General features: G+C 33.6%; 1 protein-coding gene and 2 pseudogenes across 1 annotated transcript; all 3 read left to right on the top strand.

The window, feature by feature from the left end:
- The first annotated feature begins 9 nt into the window (after window positions 1-9).
- On the top strand, window positions 10-3,743 carry LOC146926972 (uncharacterized; annotated as a pseudogene).
- Window positions 3,744-3,791: 48 nt separating this feature from the next.
- Window positions 3,792-4,978, top strand: LOC146926971 (uncharacterized; annotated as a pseudogene).
- A 9,341-nt stretch (window positions 4,979-14,319) lies between these two features.
- On the top strand, window positions 14,320-21,760 carry LOC146926970 (protein EMSY-LIKE 3-like). Its single transcript, XM_085700409.1, has 10 exons — window positions 14,320-14,517; window positions 16,459-16,667; window positions 16,751-16,860; window positions 17,027-17,279; window positions 17,396-17,605; window positions 17,691-17,759; window positions 19,211-19,453; window positions 19,546-19,614; window positions 19,720-19,783; window positions 21,377-21,760. Exons 1-10 carry the CDS (start codon window positions 14,490-14,492, stop codon window positions 21,424-21,426), a joined length of 1,305 nt encoding a protein of 434 aa, XP_085556535.1. The 5' UTR covers window positions 14,320-14,489; the 3' UTR covers window positions 21,427-21,760.
- The last annotated feature ends 648 nt before the right edge of the window (window positions 21,761-22,408 follow it).

The following is a 22,408-nucleotide window of genomic DNA, read 5'->3' as shown; positions in this document are numbered from 1 at the left end:
AATCCGGACATAAGAGCTGTATTCTGGAGAAGATATTCCGCACGCCCTGTATTCAAAACGAGCGGGAAAAAGTAGACGTCTTTTTCCGGAATATGTAATCCGGATAGCTAGGTTATATATAGTTCTCCAGAACCTAGCTGAAGCAGACCACCTTTATCAAAAACACTCCCTACACCTCTAAAAAACACTCCATTTGGGCGAAATCTTGGTTTGGAGCAGCAATCTGGCCATCAAAGGGTGTTAACATCATCATTTTCGTCTGAATGCAAAGGTAATGTGTATATAAACCTTTCCCTAGTCGATTTTTAGGCGATTAAGATTTGATCACGTTGTATGATCTTCACTGTACTTATCCGGAATACGTAATCCGGACTGTGTTCATGCATTCCGGATAACATTTTCCGGACACCAGCAGTAGAGAAGCTGTGTTCATTTTTTGACTCTGTTTTGCACTGTTTTCAGTTATGGTTGTTCCTGTTGATCCCCCGAATGATGATGGACCTGAATGATGATGGACCTCAGAATGAACCTCTTGTTGTGGAAGAGCTTCTTTTACTTGAATATGCGCATGATTCCGGAGATGCCAAATCCGAGAATCCCCCACCACCACCCCCGAAAGTAGTGGATGCTCCTCCTCATATTCCTCCTGTTGTACCACCTCCAGTTGTTGCTGTTTGTATTGACCAGCGCGAACATTTTACCACCAAACACAAGTTTGCAACACGGAATGATTTGTTGGAGTGGGTTCGGGAGAAAGCTAGGAAGCTTGGGTTTTCCACTGTTATTGGTAAATCCGATAACGGAGGCAACGAAAGAAATGCATTTGTTACTTTGATATGTGAAAGGAGAGGTTCATACACAGAGTACAAGAGAAAGAGTCGGCGTGAGATAGCTGGTTCGGTTAAATGTGAATGTCCATTTAGGCTGAGAGGTTACTTGTTGACTGGTGGTGAGTGAAGCCTCAAAGTTGGTGATGGTAAACACAACCATGGCATGACAGATGTGTTGAAAGGTCATAAAACCGCCGGTAGTCTAAACCCAAATGAACGTGTTCACCTTAAAGAGATGGTGGAATCTAATGTTCCTCCGAGGCAAATGCTTACCAACTTAAAGAAGAGGAACCGTACCACTTCAACTACCATCAAACACGTTTATAATGCTACTTACAGATATAGGCGGTCCATTAGGGGTACGAGGAATGACATGCAACATCTCTTGAAGTCTTTGGTTGATAATGGTTACGTTTTTCATTGTAGGAAGTATCATGATTCTGATGAAGTCAGTGATGTTTTTTGGGCACATCCAGAGTCTATCAAGTTGTTTAACACTTTCTCCACGATGCTTGTGTTGGATTCAACATACAAGACAAACAAGTATCGTCTTACATTGCTTGAGTTTGTCGGTAATACTTCTACCATGAAAACATACTCTATTGCTTTTGCCTATATGCTGTCTGAGAGGCAAGACAATGTTTATTGGGCTCTTGAGAGGTGTCGTGAGATGTTGCACTCCAAAGATCTCTATCCCAAAGTAGTTGTCACTGATCGGGACAATGCTTTGATCAATGCCGTGGAAAAGGTTTTCCCTAAAGCTACTACTCTGTTGTGCTCATATCACATTGGACAAAATGTGAGAGCAAAGTGTAAAGTGGATTGCAAAGTGACAGATCTCAAAGGCAAGAATGGGCAACCGATTAAGCCTGGTTCGGTTGTGAAGACTGTGATGGCTGCATGGATGGTTATTATAGACTCCGACACAGAGGAAGCATATATTGATAATTGGACCCGGTTCAAAGTTGTATGCGCAAAATTTCCTAAGTTTTTGGATTATGTTGAAAAGACAATTTTGGATCCGGTTAAGGATAAGTTTGTGAGGTTTTGGGTTGACAAACACCTTCATATGGGGAATACTACAACAAACAGAGCTGAATCTGCACACGCTCGGTTGAAAAAGTATCTGAGTAGTAGTATGGGTGATTTGAGCACAAACTGGAAATCCGTTCATGCCATGCTAGAGCTGCAACATACCGCAATACATGCTTCGTTTCAGACGAGCATTATCATGCTTGAACATCGGTTCAAAGACAAGGTGTTGTGGTCTAGGTTGATCCGGAGCATTTCAAGGGAAGCTTTGCATCATCTCGTAGTGGAGTACAATAAAGCACTTGAAATTGGTACGGATAAATCAAGATGTGGTTGTTTGAGTTTGATCACATACGGGTTACCGTGTGCATGTATGCTAGCTTTGAAGGTCAAGAATGGCACCGCCATTCGTTTGGAAGAAATTCACACCCACTGGAAGAGGTTGGGGTTCGAGTACGAGGTTGACCCGAAGCTTAAAAAAGAAGACATCTCTCTATTGCCAGAATGGGATATTCTCCAGGTATTTTTTTCAAAACTGTCTCTGTTTATGTTCTGCCCATGATTTCTGTTTCTGTATTATGTACTGGTGCAATCCGGATTATATAATCCGGACATAACAGTTGTATTCCGGAATATGTAATCCGGATAAGTAGCATTTACGCCCCATGCAAGTGCATTTAAGGCTCATGCAAAGGGTGTATAGGGAAGTTCCGGATTATACAATCCGGATTAGCTTGTCTATTTCGGATTGTATAATCCGGAAGTCACCAGTAGTAACAGAATGGCGTGTTTCTGACTGCTTTTCCTCTAACTGTTTTGTTACACATTGTAGGCGCGGTTCAAGGACGCCGATTACAACATGAAAGTGCATTTGAAAGAACAATTCCGGCAATTTGTTCTACCGGAAACCACCTCTATGCGTCCACCGCCAAATAAGGTCACCACCAAAGGAGCTCCAAAGAAAGATAAGCAAAGCATTTGATCGACAAGGCGGTCCCCTTCCCTATGGGAGATTGTTGACTCCCAAGAGCAAGAAACACAGGGTTCACAGACATGGTCAACAGGGACAAGTAGAAAGAGAGCACGGAAAAGCAACATGTCTCCTACTCCTCCTAAGCCAATTCCAAAAAATCCCAAGAAGCCAACACCCGTTGAAGTCCACATACCAAACAAAGACCAAATCCCAATTTGGATGCATGGCTTTATTGAAAAGGTTACGGATGTACCCGGTGATGGCCATTGTGGGTTCCGAGCAGTTGCGGTCCTACGTAACTTGACTGTTGATGATCACGTAATAGTCAGTACAACCTTTACAAAGAGCTTATCGGTGTAGAAAATGACCGCTATCGGAGGATGATTAATGATGATAGGCGGTATAAAGAGGTCTTGGACGCTCTATCCTACTCCGGTATTGGCAATGCACCACCGGATAAATGGATGACAATGCCGGATATGGGGTTCCTCATCGCACAGAAATTCAACCAAACTGTTGTAGTGTTGTCCATTGGGAAATCAGAAACCTTTTTCCCTCTATGTGGTCCACCGCCGCCTCCAACTATCGATCCGTTGATATGTCTAGCATATGTGAATGACAACCATTTTATGGCCTTGAAATTGAAGGATGGTTGTCCGATTCCTCCCACTTCCGCTCTATGGAGACAATACCATCGAGAGGATGCAGACACATGGCCTGATAGATATGTCAGCCGGATGGCAGATTATAATGAGCTAAGTCGGGCGGCGGGTGTTGAGGTCATAGAAGATGATGAAGAGTTGTACGTTGTTGAAAATCTTGATCCCGATGAGAGGGTTGGTGCTGGTCCTGCTCCTGGTGTGAAAGTTGAAGTGGATGATAGTCCCATTGATCTTTCGGCGCCATAGATTAGATATATATCATTAGTTTAGTTGAAATGTATATCATTAGGTGAAATGTGTAATGATATAAATTCAACTTTTTTTGGTATAATGATATATATATATATATATATATATATATATATATATATATATATAATCATTTTTTGATATAATATTTAAGTTAATTGTCTTTTATACAAACATATATAATGATTTATTGAGAAAAAAAAATGATAAAAACCACAATGACATGAAAATCTGTTTCAGTTCTGTGCACTGCTTCATTCCGGATTATATAATCCGGAAATCCCCGTGGGTAATTTTGGAAAAAAATAAGGCGCGCTAGGAAAGACATAGGGTGGGAAAAGTAATACTCATATTTTCGTGGGATAATTATTTACATTTGGATCGTCAAATTACATAGGTTAAAAGATGTAGGCTTAAATGTGTGTATGGTCCCTGCACTTTCACCCAATTTTGGCATTGGTCCCTGCGCTTTTTTTTGTTTGGCATTGGTCCTTGCAGTTTGTAAAACTTTTGGTTTTAGTCCTTCTGTTAACTTTCAGTTAAAAAAAAAAACTCAAAACTAAAGGTGTGCCACGTGGACCAATCATGACATGCCACATGGCACACTAAATGACAAAATTTTATAATTGAAATAAATAAATTAAAATAATTAATTTTTAATTAGTTTTTTATTATTATTTTATAAGAAAATAATTATTGAAATTAATTATTTTAATTTATCGTTCCAACAGCAGCTAATGAATTCTTTGAGTTTGAGCCTCCTCAAAAAACTACCGTAAAGAAGAAGCTTAAAGAATTCTTGTTTGATGAAACAGACGACGAAGAAGAGAAGTCATAGTTATCCAAACATTTCTGGCAATTCAAAAGAAGCAGCAGTTTGAATTTCGATACAGCTCATCAAAATTGATTGATTCATTCTCTACAATTCTTATCAAGGAGCCATTCAACCGGTTCAACGCCGAATCCAACACAAACAGAGCTTCAAAGGGAAACACATAAGCAGAGGTTGCAGAAACAATCTTCTGTTTCAAGTAGTAGAAGATCTTCTTCTTCATCTTCAACTTCAATTACATATTATTTCTATAATTCATCTAATAAATCTTCGTTAAGAAAATGTTCAATTAGTCCTGTTTTGAATCTACCTCAAGCATATAATCCTAAAGCTACTGCAATTTTTTTTTGGATTTGGTTCATTGTTCAGTAAAGGAAAAGTTAAAAGAAAGAAGAAATAGATGAGATAATTGTTTGGTTTTTAATTTAACTAGCAAGGACACCCGTGCCAAGCACGGGCTAGAATGTCGTTATATTTGATGGAGGGAATATTGTGATGTATCAGGTGTTACTTAAAATTTTAGATGGAGTTTTGGTTGTATCATTATCACTTGTGCGGTTTCTCTTTATCCAAATTGTCGATCTACATCAACGTAGGCTCCCACAGAAAGCCCAACGGTGGTATCACATCCGGGTTCGACGTTGTGGGGGATCGAGAGTTGTTCTTGGTGATGGACTACAGACACAAAGATCCTAACACTTAATGGAGAGATGTTAATGTCTCAAGTGTGAGTTAAAATTCCGTATTGTATGAAAGAGTAGATGTGAGAAACATATAAGTGAAATATAAGTGAAATGACTCATATACATAATGTCTTAAGACTTTGAAAGAAGATAGGATGTGAATCTCACTTCTGTGATTGATCTTAGCTTAATGTGATAATACAATCCATTGTAGGATCCTAGCCTAATGTGATGATTTGTTTCGTTATTTTTTGAGTATCATTTGTTTAATTTTTCATCTTAAATTTTAGTTTTTGAATGTGATTAGCTTTCATGCACAAAAAAAAATAACCTTTGTCATTTCAAATTCCTTCACTTATGGTATTTCATGGGATCTTGCAATGGAAAAATGTATATGTATGATGAGTTGACAAAATACATATTCGTTAGACATTTTAAATAGATGTACATATTTTCAGTAAATCTAATATTTTGGTAGCATAATTGCCCAGTAATATTCAACTTCTTCAACAAATCCATAAAATCACCAGCAATTCATTATGTTTCCTATGCTCTCACGAATAAAACGCACACTCCTTATTTTTTTTTCTCTTTTCATTTCTATCAAGATCAAATTCATTTTTAGTCTTCTTTTCTGTTATAATTTACTTTATCTCTTCTCATGAAAGAAAGAAACAAACACCCCTCTATGAAACTGCCGTCAACCCACTTTTTTTTACCATGTCGTGTCTCTGACCTTATGTGATATATCACCAGATCACATACATAATAGTCTCACACTTAAGGGAGAGATGTTTATGTTTCATATGTGAGTTAAACTTGTGTGCAATAATATACATTGAGTAACATATAAGCAAGAAGAACAATATACCTAATGTCTTAAGATTTTACGCAAAGATGTGATGTCAATCTCACTTGTGGAGAATCTCATAGTCAAATGTGATGGTCCAACCCATTGTAGACTCCCTCAGAACTCTAAACATTATAGTGAGTTAAACTTGTGTGCAATAATATACATTGAGTAACGTATAAGCGAGAAGAACAATATACCTAGTGTCTTAAGATTTTACGCGAAGATGTGCTGTCAATATCACTTATGGAGTTTCTCATAGTCAAATGTGATGGTCCAACCCATTGTAGACTCCCTCAGAACTCTAAACATTAATTTTTTTTTTTTTTTAGTTTTTGAATTTCATTTGTTTAACTTTTTATATCAAGTATAAGTTTTTGGATGTCATTTGCTTTCATACAAATTTTTTATCCAATCAATATTATATCAAATACCTCCATATTTGGTCTTTGGGTGAACGAACATGCGAATGGAAAAATACAAATGTGTTATGCCGAATTGAAAAAGTACATGATTATTAAACATTTTATAAAGATGTGGCGTTTTTTTAACCGAGTCTATTTTTTGGTGAAATATTTACTCTTAAATTTCCAACACTCTTTAATTGACCCATAAAATTGTCAGTAACTCGCTTCCGATACTTCCATGGACAAAACACACACTATTTTTTTCCCTTATCATTTCTTTCATGTTCAAATTTCTTTTCATATTCTAATTTAATTTTATTGTTGCTAAATTTATTTCTCTCGTTTCATGAAAGATGGGAACACAAACTTCCCTCCGCAAAAACACCATTAATCCATTTTTTTTAACCATGTTGTGCCTTCGCCTAACCTTATTTGACTATCAACAAATTACAGACGCATTGAGTCTCACACTTTAGAGATATATGTTCATGTGTAAATTGTGACTTAAAGTTCCACATTATTGGATGCCAAAGTAGACGTTGAGAAACATATAAGTAAGATGACCAATACACCTAATGCCTTAAGGTTTTGGATAGTGATGTGATGTCAATCACAATTGTGTGGTTTCACTTAGCCTAATGTGATAGTCCAACCTACTGTAGACACCCTTAGAACTCTCAACATTACGATAAACGGTTTCGTTAGTTTTGGGATGCCAAATATTTAATTTTTATATCAAATTTATGTTTTTGGGTGTTGTTCACTTTCATGCAATATTTTTTAATCAATCTCTAAGATATTAAATTCCTTATCCTTTGATCTTTGGTTGAATTTAACCATAGATAAACACTTAAGTGTTATGCTGAGTTAACAAAATATGTGCTTAGTAAACTCTTTATATGTTGTTGCGTTTTTTTACCCGAATCTAACTTTTTGGTAAATTAGTTTTTTTTAACGCAATCTAACTTTTTGGTAAATTAATTACATAAAAATCTTCAACTCCTTCAACAATTTCATAAAATCACTTGCAACTTACTTCGTTCTTTATAACCTCATGGACAAAATACACAATTCTTATTTTTTTTAACCGGTATCAGTTCTCTCAATCTCAAATTTATTTTTCATCTTCTAATTTCTTTGATCTCTTCTCATGAAATAAAGGAACAAAAACACACTTTTAGTAAATTACCATTAATCTACCTTTTTGATCATGTTGTACATCAGTTTGACCTTATTTGGCTATGTCACGTAATTACGGACACAGAGAATGTCACACTTGAGGGAGATATGTTATCGTGTAAAATAAGAGTTAAAGTTCTACAATGAAAGGAATAGTAGATATTGAATAAGATATAAGTGAGATGACTCACAAACGTGTGCCTAAATAATTTGGGAGAAATTGTGGTGTCGATATCATTTGTCTAGTTTCTTTTAGCCTAATGCAAAGATACAACCCAATGTAGGTTACACTTGCAGTCCCGAAATTATGATGATTTGTTTTGTTAGCTTTTGAATGTCATTTGTTTAATTTTTTTATGTTAAATATTATATTTTGGAAGTCGTTCGCTTTCATGCAATTTTTATTTGTCAAGGCGATAAATTTTTTTTATTTAACCTCTATTATTTTAAGTTCCTTCACTTTTAGTCTTTAGTGGGATATGACAAAGGAAAAACGTTTATGTGTTATGCTGAGTTGAAAAATACATGTTTATTGTACATTTTAAATTGATGTGACATTTTTAATGAGTCTAATATTTTTGGTAGAATAATTACTCAGTAATATCCAACTCCTTCAACAAACTCATAAAACTACCCACAACTCACTCGTTTTCCTTGTCATTTCTTTCTAGTTCGAATAATTTTTCTAATTTAATTTCTCTCTTCTCATAAAATAAATGAGAAAAAAAAGAACACATCTCTATGAAACCATCACCAAGCCACCTTTTTTACCATGTCGTGCCTCTGGCCTTATTTGACTATTTCATCATATCATAGACATAGAGAGTCTCATGTTTAAGGGAGAAATGCTAATTTGTCATGTGTGAGTAAAAATTCTATATTGCCAGCAAGATTTGATATTTATGAACATATAAATGAGATGAGTAATATACATATTGTCTTAAGGTTTTGGATGAAGATGCGGGGTTTCTCATTTTGAAACACAATACCTTGGTATATGTTCCTCATCAATATTATTGGACATCCAACTTTAAATCTTAATTTGTGGTTTGAAATATGCAACTGTTAATATCATTCAAGAACTCAATTGAATACCATTTGCTTTGTAGCTTTTTATTTTGGTCAGATTGACAAACCAAATCAAAGCTAATATTTTCCTTCTCGTTTTCTGGAAACAACGATAGAATAATATTGTTAAAGTGCTCAAATGGGTCCAAAGTTTGAGCAAGTATCCCTCGCTCTTGATTTTTTTGGAGATCTATATATTTTCCAAATTATTTGGATAAACAAAGTCAATAAGGGAACACAATGAATAAGTTTGATCTAACCCACTTGTTTTGGCCTGGGACTACTTTTAAGGTCTCGTGTTTGATTCTCTCTGCTGCCTTCATATCAATTTTAAGGTCTCGTATTTTCTTTTCAAATCCATGTATCAATGCTTCATTGATTTTCAATGGAATATTGAAGGATGAACTGATTGTACGAACACTTGGAATTAACATGTAAGCTATGACCCTAGGAAAAAATGGTCAAATTGATAATAGATTAGAGCCTCGTAAGTATGTGGATAGCAGTTCAATTTCTGCCTCATGTGTATGGAAAATATTCGGCTGAGATGAGAGAACTCGTCTTATGTATCCCACATGTTTTCCAACTAAGATTAGTCACTGCTAAGCGGTGATGTAAGCTTTATACCAATTTCATGATAACTCGAAAAAATATCAAATATAAAATTAGTTACCAAACTTAATTGATACATTTAATTAGTATATCTAATAAACATTAAAAATTAATATTTATTATTATTAATAATAATATAATAATAATAACAATAATATTTAAAAATTGATAATTTCAGCAAGCATTTATTTTGTATTATTTTCGACCAAAAATTTTCATCAATAAGTTAATCGATTGTTAGAGCATCCACAATGGACCTCTCCTTTTGGTTGCTTAAATGAGTCTCTATGTACATGTCACTTGCTCTTATAATTAATACTTAATAAGATTTAATCTTTCAAACTCTAGGAGTATATATGTTACCAGAATAACTCAAGGACTTTCTCTTAGTTCGTTCCTTTTGTTTTTCTTTTGGTTTTCTTTACTTTTTATTTTCTTGTTATTTACTTTTTTCTTGGTTTGGTGTTTTCCCCTCAGCTTTTTGCTTAGCTTTATTGAGAAGGTTTTGGTCCATCCCCCAACTCCTTTTGTTCTTGTTTCCTTTTATTTATGCATTTATAAAATGATGCAGCTGGTTCATAATTGAACCCCATTTAACTAAAAAAATAAAAAATCTCTCAAACTCAACACTTCAAAAAATATTAAATGGGTCTTAGTAATAAATAATTGTTGTGCATTTTATATTAAATGTGTAGTTTTTTAATAAATAATAGTTGCTTTCAATAAGAAGTTATCACTTTCAGTTGCTTTAACATGTGCAATATTGCATCTAAAAACCCATAGGTCTAGCCACTGTATATGTTCTACACCTAATTTTCTAGTTCTATCTAATGGAGGTTCGGTTTAAAATTAACATAAAAAAAAAAAATACACATTTGTTGGCTAGTGCCCCTTTTAAAATAGATATATTTTGATTAATGTGTATATACACTCTTTACAACTTTGTTTGTATGAGAGGTAGTACAATACTTATATTATTGAGTAAACGTGTTTTATTCAAAATATTGATTGTTATAATGATTTTTTTAAATTACCATTTACATGCTCTTCAAAGTCAAATGAGGTTTGGGTTTTTATCATTTTTTAAAAGTGAAAACGAACCAAACTGAATCGATGGTGTACGGTTTGGTTCGACCAAAACTGCATTTAAATAAAAGTGGAATTTTTTTCTTCAAATGTTTGTATTTATTTAATATTGAAAATAAAATATATGAAATTCCGTGAGAACACATAATTCAGAAATAAAGTTGCAATAAAAATTTAGATTTTTTTTTTAGCAAAATTCAGAAATAATCATAGTAATAAAATTCAGAAAAACTTTTGCAACGTAAGAATCTAGAATATGTCAAAAAAGAAACTTAAGAATCCAGAAGAGAAGCTGCAACAAAGAAAAATGAAACCCTAATTCAAAATTCTTATAATGTAACACTAATCCAAACAACACAAAGAAGAAAAATAAACAAAAGCCTTAAAAAGACTAAAATACACACTTATTACATATGATTCGTGGTATAAAATGAGTAAATGACAAATTACCAAAAAAACTAAAGTTTGGCCCTGACAGTTAATATAGGATGCGCGACCTTGAACTGAATATATAGATAGGAAACTACTTTGTTCTCAATATTATAAAGGTCTCTGCAAAATAATGAACACATTGTAAACAAAACCGATGAAAGAAATTTCAATAATGTTGAGTTTCCTCCCAATTAGAAGAAACACAACCAAACTGGAAGGAATTAAAGTCGATTAAACTGAGGTATATTTTAGTTATAAATCCGATAAGTTCTTTGTAATTTTGAGGAACATTGAGTAGCAATATGGTTATCCGCAAACAAATATATGGGAAAATAAATATGTTACATTAATAGCAAAAGAAATTTAATGAATAAGATCATATCGTTATATGATGAAAATAATGTCTCAAATGAAGCATTTTCAAAAATGATATATAGTAGACAATTATTTGGAACATAATATAAATCATGAGAGAATTGGAACAAAATATAAATCATGAGAGAAAATCAATTTCGTTTATGCCTTTCTTCAGCTTCAAAATCAATTTCTCAACAAATTATTTGATAACTAACATTCTCCCTCTTATTTTCTCCTGTACAGCTAAAAATCCAACTATTAGCAATAAAATCCTAAACCATGGTCACAAACCATGATGAAGGGGAACGGTCTGATGCAATCAACAATAAAATTTGATGAATTGTAGGAACTAAAGGTGTTCTTGATCTTCTTACCGTTCTCAAAATCATTTTTGAAAAATAGTAATAGTGATGAGAATAGGATGGTAGATAAAGATCTGAGCTATTTTATTTCCTTTTTGTGACAAAAAGAATCATTACCTTTCACTATTTTATTTTGGTTTTAATTTGATTTTAATAGGTGAGAAACAATTCAACGATAGTCTTGAATTAGACCAATTGTCAACATTCTTTTTTAGGACTGTTATAAGTGTTGAATAATTTGAATTTAATTTCATTAATTGGCAGTTGATAGTTTCTTGTTTGATTTTTTTATGGGCAGTTTCTTGTTTGATTTGATATCAGGCAATTAAATTTCTAGATATCATTTTGATCATAATAATAAATCGAATGATTTCTTAAAATAGAGGCAATATATGGAAGTATGTGTTGAGACTGAAATACCAGGTGCTAAGCATATGCCATGTAATGGAAATTTGAATTTTTCTAGCATTAATTAGCCTGACATTAATTAGAATGAGACTATAACATGCCACATGTACTTTTGAATGAAAATGGTTTCACTTGTTTATATTGTAGATGTAGATGTAGATTGTTGATGTAGATAAGGATACGGATAGAGATATTGATAGTTTAGCCGAGATTGTTGTCTTTTTTTTTAATATAATTTTAAAATAAATAAAAAAATATGGGTATGAAATAAAGGCAAATAAATATTATCGATGTTGATGAGTGACTCAAACAACCATAAGTATGTGTTTTATCATGCAATATGTAAAAAAATTAACAAAGAAGTTTGAGTATGTGTTGATGGCAGAAATAAATAAATATCGGGAGATAAAAATGGAATGCTTGATTAGGTGATAAAGAGTATTTGATGCATGTGAGCTAATTTATCAAATGAAATGAATGGATGAGATTTGATGTTAAAATAATTTATGTGAAATAATATATATCAACGCCATGTTTAGTGAAAATGAGTGATTGACAATAGAAACGAAAAAACTTAATAAATTAAATCAGTTCTTTTGAATAGGAGCAAATGAAAATAATAAAGAAAATAGTGAGGTTTAGATAAAATTCATTGAAAAAAAATAACTAAAATAAATTTTCTACATTTTCGTAGGGGTCGGTCTTGTTCTACAACATACATGAATAGTTTGCACCACAAAAATGTAAGATAAAAATATAATATCTTGAGAACTATCAACTAATATGTTACCCAAAAATACTTGAGTATTCTGTTTTTTTTTTAAGGAAGAATTCTCTTTTATATGCACAACTTCAACGTTGGAAGAACAAAACATTGACATGCCTTTCACATATCTCTCATTATTAATAGTGGCAAAAAAAAATAGTTTTGGAATGAAGAAATCTGATTCAAAACGTCTTTCAATTACGTCGCTTCAAATTAATAGAAAAATAATGAAATTCATTAAAACGTGAAGCAAACTTTTTCAAAAGATGTAAATATATATGGGGATGAAAACCCTAAAATTAACAGAGCCGACAGCTAAACCTATAAAAGGGAATCAAAATTCCGAAGGAAAAAAAAAGGTGCCTAAATCAATTTGATAATAATGAAATCAATAAAATTGAATTGGTCAGGAGGTAGAAATATTTGCATTTCAAATAAATGATATTATAAACAATTTGTACGAAAGGAAGATGCATATACAAATGATGAAAGACAAATTGACTATATATAGGAAAAAAACTCAAGATTGGCTAACTTAATATGATGATGTGTTGATTACAATTTGATTGGATGATAATTAAGAATTATGTACCAACATGTAATTGGTACATATCTTGTCATAAGCCGTTAGAACTCGAGGGTATCATAGGATGAATATGTGAATTTGAACAAAATACATGGATATATACAACATGTAGTGGAGTAATATCATAAATTGAATCAATTTTTGAAATTAGAGTGATGAAAAAAATATGTTAAGAAGAAAAGTGTTTCAATAAAATAAAAGAGAGATTTTGAGAATAATTTTAAAATTTTAGTATGAATTCTAAATGTTGTGAAGATGTTTGAGACGAACAAACAATATTTATAGAAAAAAAGAAGCAAGTAAGTCACATCAATTATGCCATTAATTTAGTAATGAAATTAGTAACACATTAAATAGCAAAAATAATTTGAATAAAATATTCCATTTATTTTTTTGTCATTATAAGCCTTTTAGTCAACTTGCATAATCATGTTAATTACATAAGTCTTGCACAAATCACATAATATGTACCAATTACACAAAACATTAAATGCACTTTTCAATATAAGGATGCCATGTGTACTATCAAAATAAAATAGTGCAAATATATATAATAGAGATTTTAATTTATCATTCAATTATAAAATTAATTATTATTATTTATTTATTTCAATTAAAAAAATTTGTCTTTTAGTGTGCCACGTGGCGTGTTATGATTGGTCCACGTGGCACACCGTTAGTTTTGATTTTTTTTTTAACTGAGACTTAACAGAAGGACTAAAACCAAAAGTTTTACAAACTACAAGGACCAATGCCAAACAAAAAAAAGCGCAGGGACCAATGCCAAAATTAGGTGAAAGTGTAGGGACCAAACACACATTTAAGCCAAAGATGTATTTTTTATTTTACAAAACTATATTGTCAATTTCAACAATTAACCAAAAAAAAGAAAAAAATATTTAGTTAAAAAATTAAAATAAAATTTGGAATTGGTAATTCTCGGAAGTGTGAAAGTGAATTGAATTGAATTGGCGTCGAACACGACGAAACTCTTCAACTGTACTTTGATTTTCTCACGGTGTCCGACCGAGTTGACTCATCCTCCTTCTTCTTGGGGTTGTAAATTCTTCTTCCTGCACCTCCCCACACCCAATTCCAATCCCCTCGATCTGGCTATGGATTACGAACCCTATGACAGTAGCGGTTAGTTCTTCTTCCTCTCTTTCACATTTCCCCCCTTTTTTTTAGGGTTAGGGTTTCTATTTCATTCTCTTCCTTTTAATTTTAATGTGCAATTATCAAAATTTGATTTTTATTTTACCTATTTTTTTGTTCCAAAGTTTTAAGCTTCAATAGTGTGAGATATTTTAGACAATTTTATTGGGTTTTCTATTTTTTTTAATGGGCAATTATCAAAAATATATTTTTTTTTTTGAAGTTTGAAGTACATTTAGAGAATGACGAGTTTATGTATGCATTTGATTTGTTAGATTAAGTTATTAGAGTTAAGAGAGTATACTATTGTTTAGATATTAATTTGCACATGACTTTGGTTTGGAAATAGTTCTTACTTCTGCTAGAATTTATATTTTATTTTTCGGTATTAGGTGGTTTGAGTATGTAGAGAGAAGACCGTAGATTATGTAGTAAGGAAAGTAGATTAGATGAAGAGTACTCACGTCACTAGAGGCAGAGGGAGACCTAGAAAAACTATACGAGAAACTATTAAGGAAAGACTTGTAGATTCTGCTAGAATTTATTTTATTTTTTTGTATGAGGTGGTTTGAGTATGTAGAAAGAAGAACTGAAGTGAGGATTGTGTAGTAAGGAAAGTAGATCAGATGGAGGGTAGTCACATCACTAGATGCAGATGAAGACATGGAAAAGCTATAAGAGAAACTATCGAGAAAAATCTATAGATTAATGAGTTAGATAGAAAAATATGGTATATGATAGAACATTATTGCATCGTTTGATCCATGTAGCCGACCCCACTTAATGATGAGGTAGGGCTTAGTTGTTGTTGTAGATAAGTCGTTTGAGCTTTTGCATCTTATTGTTACTTCCTCCATTCCTATATACTTGTTTTTAAGGTTGGTTTGTACAAATTAAGAAATAGCTTTGATTAATATGCAATTTTTAAATATTCGCTTACCTTTTAGTGTTTTAATTACTCATTTGATCTTTCTTTTCATTAATCTAAGTGTAAAGTAGTTTATAAGGTAATTGTATAATTGCCGATAAAGTAGTTGACGTAAGCTTGAAATTTGAAAACAATGTATAAATACCTTAAAAACTGAGGAAGGGTGGTATTGTTCGGGAGGGCTTTAAAAGTAGGGGGAGGGTAGGGGATTAGCAATGAGTTTTTTGTGTTAGTTTATGTTCAGGTCCCATTTGGATTAGTTTCTTCTTAATGAGACCTAGTGAGCTACTTAGTAACGAGTCTTTGTAAGCGCTTAGGTAAAATAAGTTTACGTTTCTTCACACGCAAAGAAAGTCTTTACATGTGCTTATAGATGTTTCTAGAGAATTTATGACATCTTTTAGAAAAGTGGAGTTGTGCAATCTAATTATATGTTTCTTCTCTTATGAAAAAGTCTTTGAGCTTATAGATGTTTATATAATTATATAGAATTACAATGAGAGAGGGTTTTGAAAAATTCAGGTGCAGACGTTAGTTCTAATTTCTACAAGGAGTTATTACTGTTTAAAAACATTTATTACCTGATTCTTTTAATATTTCTCTGTCATAAGTGCGGCTTGAGAATTTAATCCGTGTTGGCGTAAATCTTTATGCATTGCAAAACTGACTAGCTTTGAATTTCAGTTCAGAATGCTACACTATATATAAATATATTTTTTCATTGGTGAAATACTTGATCTGTTGCTTCGTAACAATTTTCATGTGGTGAGAAGTTGGTATTTGAAATACCATTTCCATACCAAACAAATTGATCACACCTAGTTGATTGTTTTGCCATGCGTATGTCATCATGCTGCTGTTGAATTGATTATACTTCTCTTTTTGCCTAGAAATATTGGTTGCAATATATTTTTAATTCATGAGATTAATTGTTCATCAGTTTTTCTGATATTTTCTTCATGTATTATCCCTTGACTTGATTTGATTTTTTACAATCGCAGGTACCGATGATGATCTTCCGCCAACCCATCAAAATAGAATTCCCAGGGGAGGACGTCTTGCTGGGAATGGAAGATCTGCTGTTGGTTCAATTCCATACCCCAGGGTGTATGGTGAAATTGATATGGAAGCCCAAATTCATCAATTTGAGCAGGAAGCATACAGTTCAGTTCTGAGAGCCTTTAAAGCTCAAGCTGATGCCATTACTTGGGTATATTTTACTATTTTAATTCTTCATACCTAATGTTTGTGATCAGGTTTCAATGACTGCTAAATGACATGTATTTTCTCCAGGAGAAAGAAAGTTTGATTACAGAGCTGAGAAAAGAGCTGAGATTATCTAATGAGGAACACCGAGAACTTCTAGGTCGGGTTAATGCGGATGACACAATACGGAGGATAAGGTCTGATAAAAATATGAAACAAGGTTTCTTGTTGGTTTGTCTATCTATGCTTTAAAATTTAGATTGTCGTGAATTTACACGTGTGCTGATATTTTGTTTTGTTTTGTTTTTTTGAAACAGTGTGCTGATATTTTGCTAATCAATGCTTTGTTGGATAATGACATAGGGAATGGAGACAGACAGGTGGCCATCAGACCGGCATGCTGAGTACTGGTCAAGCTCTACATGATTCAATTCCCAGCCCGACAGTTTCTGCATCTCGCAAAAAGCAGAAGATTACGCCACCCGTACCATCACGGTCTTTTGGTGGGCCTTCTCCTTCATTTCACCCCCAAACGGTGACTGCACCCCACCAGCCATCTTCTTCTTCTGCAAAACGAGGATCTGGTCCTGGATCAAAGGGGAAGAAGCAAAAACCTGTGAGTACCACATATATACTCTAGACTGATATTTTTTTATTTTTTTATTTGTATACATTCTCTTAGCTTTGGTTTGGCGACATTAATATGTATATATTTTTTATTTTTATTTGCAGGGTCAAATATTACCTGGTGTATCTTCAGTGAAGCAGTTTCCTCCTTCAGGACCTGGTGGAAGGAATCAAGTACCTAATAGAGCTGTCATGGGTGAACGTGCTGAGGGTGGATCATTCGATGCTCCACTGATCGGTAGAAAAGTGCGGACAAGATGGCCTGACGACAATAACTTCTATGAAGCTGTTATCTGTGATTACAATCCAAATGATGTATTTACAACCCTGGAATATTTGGTTATCTGTTTTCCACTAATATGTAGCTGAAATATTTACTTATATTCCTCTTACTTTTCAGGGACGGCACAGTTTGGTCTATGACATGGGGACTGCAAATGAAACATGGGAATGGGTTAAACTGTCAGAGGTACATCTGATGCATTATCCTGTTGTGGTGAAATCCTGCCATATTTTTCTGTCAATTCACTGAGTTTGCAATCATAACGCATAACTATTTCAAAGTTATATTTGGTATCAAATGGTATTCAACGATACGAAAATAGTCCATAATGATATTCGGGAATGTGGAAATTAAACGAAAACAAAATCACATGTAAGGTTGTTGCTATCTAGATTCTAGATTTAGAATATATTTTAAATGTTTACTATTTAATATGTTTGACAGACTCGAGTATCGAAAAAGTTTTATCGCTTTGGGTATGCACTATGTTTGACAGCCTGCCAAATCGATTAGCATTTGAGTACTTGATATGTCATACTCCAGTTGTCACATTAGTACACCTGCATATCTAAAGTATAAGTGTATGATCCAGAAGCATCCTTTTTTACAAAGTAGTTAATGACCCCCCAAAAATGGTATTGGGTACATAAAACTTAGCCAATCTTTTTCATTAAGACTAATAACCAAGGGAAATATTTAGTATAGGTTGTGAAATAAAGGCTGGACCTTGCAAAATATAGGCTGTTATGCTAGTTCGAGACTGGAGTCATCAATAGAGATTGATTGCGTTGTGGTCACTTCAGTGTGTTGCGATGGTATTTGCTTCCGAAAGCTCGTGTTGTTTTTGAGTATAACTGATTTTTAGGTTTTTATTGAGCTTAACTCATCTTACAATTCCATTTTATTTTGCTTTGGTTTATCCCTTTCACGCATTAGGATAAAGACGTATAATGCCTAACTTAGGGCTGTTAGGCACTAACACAGGGCTGAATTCTATTGTGAAGAGAAAATTAAGCATTAAATCTGTAGTCTTAGAAAAACTCCTTTTGAAATCTGAAATAGTATTAAAGGAAACCAAGAGCAATGAATATAATGAGTAGGAACTAGAGATGTACTAAAGGAGATTGTCAGTTTGTGATTTAGACAACGATATTGTTGATGCTGGATGCTGACACTAACCTCAAGTACCGAGTATTTTAAGCTCTTACTTGAGTTTACATATATTAATTAGGGATCAGGACCACTATTTTGACTTCAATCTACACATTTGAATATTAAGTGCTGAATTAAGTAGGCAAACAGGCTTATAGCATACTTTTTTTTTTCCACTGCATTAATGGAAGAGTCAGTATTCCATAATATAATTTTTTTCAACTTAACGTTTGTGGCCATTTATATTGTATGAAAGCAATCACAAAGTGAAACAAACAAATCTTTGATTTGTTTAAAGCTTTAATTTATTTCCTGAACTGTGGTTCTTTGATTTTCCCAAGATTGCAGATATGCTCTTTCCTTGTATCTGGAACGTTCGATAATATCTAGATGGTTTTAGAAATGATTCTCTTGCTGTTGATAGATTCAGCACATGTTGATATTGTATTGTTTTTGCTAATTCAGATGCAGTATTTTAACTGCAGATATCTCCTGAAGATATTCAGTTGGTAGATGAGGAGGATCCTGAAAGTAATCATCGCGGGGGTTTTGGGGGTCCTGGTCATGGGATGAATAGGTCTGTAGGGCGTGAGAGTGGTCCAGGAGTTGGAAGAGGTAGAGGGGTTCCAAAGGGTCAATCTAGAAAAGATTTTTTGTCATCACAGAATGGCATAGGAAAGGCTCCCGATGATATTCAGATACTACACACAGACACACTAATAAAGGAGGTGGCTGAAAACGAAGTTTGATTTAATTAATCATTCATTGAGATTGTTTGATCTTATATTCCGTATATTTAAGTTTCTGTTGAATTTCACAGGTGGAGAGGGTGTTTAATGCAAATCATCCTGATCCCCTTGAAATTGAGAAAGCGAAGAAAGTATTAAAGGTACTTTCCTATTCCATTTTGATAGTGAAAAGGTGCTGACTATTTGATTTTCTTGCAAAAAATGGCGTTTAAATGCCTGATCTATCTATATATAATTCGATGCAGGATCATGAGCAGGCTCTTGTTGATGCGCTCGCAAGACTTACCGATCTCTCTGATGGTGAAAGTGGTACTTCTCGGTTTTCATTCCTTATAGAAATACTCATGAGCTTTGTCATGTTATTGTTTAGTCTTCTTAGTTGCATTAATTAGTTTTGGAACTGGTACAGTGTGGATAGTCAACCCCAAAAGTGCTGCAGTGGTATTCCGGCTTACAGAGTGGTTGCTCCACCAAAGATAATAACTAGAATGAAATACTTAAAAAGTTGCGCAAAACATACAATCTTAATAATTGGTTTGGTTTACTTTTTTAACTATAAACATAAAGTGGCCAAAATGCAAAAAATTGTGGCCGGACCAGCTGCTACAGTGATGATGCAGTGATAACCCAGAAATTCCCTTCGCTTCTTTTTTAATAAACTTTTTGGCTTTTTTGTACCCAAAAAAGACTAAAACTGATTGGAGTGATTGAACCCTATTCATCCAATTTTTCCTTCTTTTTTGGTGCGACAAAACCCAGCAGCCATGGCCTTCCAAACTCTGTGAATTCAGCGCTGAAACCCTCCCCAATATCAGAAAATATTCTGTTTCTGTGACATCAAGTTTCAGTGCCTGTGCTCTGTTCCTGTGCCTATTATCTCTGTTCTTGATATCTTTGTTCTCAGTCTGCCATTGTTATGGTGTCATTCTCAATCCCAATCACAATTAGCACAATACTGAGTTCTGTTGGTTACCGGTTCTGTGACATATTTTGAGATCACAATGTTATCGTCGTATTCTTGAGCACTTACATGTGTATACCATAAATAAATAGAAGTTGCTTGTATCGTACCTAAACTTTGGTGCAGCGGCCATATTAACACTGCAGCAGCGTTTTGGGGACATCTTCTATCCAGCACTGACTACATCCGTTAGTATGACTGTTAGAGATGTTGGTGTGGATAGAACTAACTTGTTAACATTTGTCTATTGGCCTTCGAGTTTCTGCAGATGTTATTTGGTGGATGGTTTCAAACTAGCATCTAACAAGCCATAGGATTTGTCAAACAAAAAAAAAAAGGATTGACCAACAGTTGTAGTAGGATTTTAAATGAGTTGCACTTCACCTTCAATTGTTCCTTGTTTTTATGAGTGAATGAATCACTCTAGTTCATGAAATTGTAGGCACTAGACAATCTAGTGCCTAAAATAAAGAAATTAAAAAAATGATTCTTGAATTTGAAAATCTTCGATCACATTAGTCCATGCAGGAGAATTCAAGGGACTAAATTGATCGACCCAAATAGACATACATGATCAAGAATTTTCAATTTCAAAAATCATTTTGAAATTTCGTTAGTTTTAAGACCTTAATTACCCAACTTCAAGAATTTCAAAAACTAAAACCGACAAGTTACTATACTTTTGTTGTATCAAAATATATGAAGTGATTTTCATTTCGAAATATTCTCCTTCACCGTGATTGTAATAGCTATGAAACATTAGTACAAAATGAACTGTGATACGAGAGTATGATGCAGCACAACCAAGAGTATATAGCATTATTACTGATGATGCAGCTGTGATTGTAATTACGACATTGTTTGCTTTTCAAAGCTACAGAGTGACTATTTCTGAACAAAGTTACTTTGTCTAACCTTGGTGTGTTTTATTGTTGATACAGATGGGCCTGGCCACCGTTTTCCACACGGTCGATCTATGGATCGAGAATGATGACGAAATTGTTCCTTTGTACAATGAGAAGATAAGGCATTATGGTAGCATAACTCTGGAAAAAAGGGTGTATTTTTCATGTATTATCAAGACAAAAAGACTTTCCCTTTTAACAATTTATAGCTCTAGCCATGTTCTTGTGGATTAGGTATTATCTAGGATGGCAATTGTTGTAGTTTGGTAATAATTATTTAGTATCGAGTTTAAAATTTGACGTAGGACCAGCTGATACTTGTTTAAAATTTGACATAGTGATTAATGTGTGTTAGTGTATAAATTCTTGTATTTGATGTGTCAAAATTCTTGTAGGGGTGTGCATGGTTATGAACCAAAATTTATGTTTTTTGTTCATTTCTTAAAATATCTTTCTTCAAAAACTAGTGGTTTCCTTCTTCTTTGACACGATGCAATCTTTGATGGGGGAATTCACTGCAATGGTTTGCCACAGGCTCCTTGAATTTCCAAAATAGCCCCTCTTAGGTCGTAACTCTCGTCTTCAATTCCATTAAACCTTGGTTCCGGAGTTAGGATCTGAATCTAGTCAAGTTCAGACCCTAACTCTTGATCCATTCAACACACTAATTTCGTTATTTTCATCGCACAATTAACAACACTCATAATCCAAAAATAATATCCAACAACTGTAACTCAACAACGGTACACCAAAACTATTATTTCAACAATAATTGAACATAATTAGAGATAGAACGATAGGACAAACATCATTCAAATAGAAAAGTATAACGCAAGTTAACTACATAAACTGAAATCAAAACACAATTTAACCAACCCAACTCTTCCGACACTTGTAGTTTAAACGAACACATAACTATAGCACTCAATCTTCAGACACCATCGAATTGGAAGATAGCTTCCAAATTGTTTATTGATGTACCGCCGTATTAAGGATTTATTATCTATTGAAATGAGATGAATGTTTTTCCCCGAAAAAACAAAGGGACATACCTAACTTGATAATTTT

The sequence above is a fragment of the Medicago sativa genome, chromosome 4 (assembly GCF_051527215.1).
Source record: "Medicago sativa cultivar Bolivia chromosome 4, Bolivia_mono, whole genome shotgun sequence".
In the NCBI taxonomy this organism is placed as follows: domain Eukaryota; kingdom Viridiplantae; phylum Streptophyta; class Magnoliopsida; order Fabales; family Fabaceae; genus Medicago; species Medicago sativa.
This window is presented reverse-complemented; position numbering and strand designations above follow the sequence as displayed.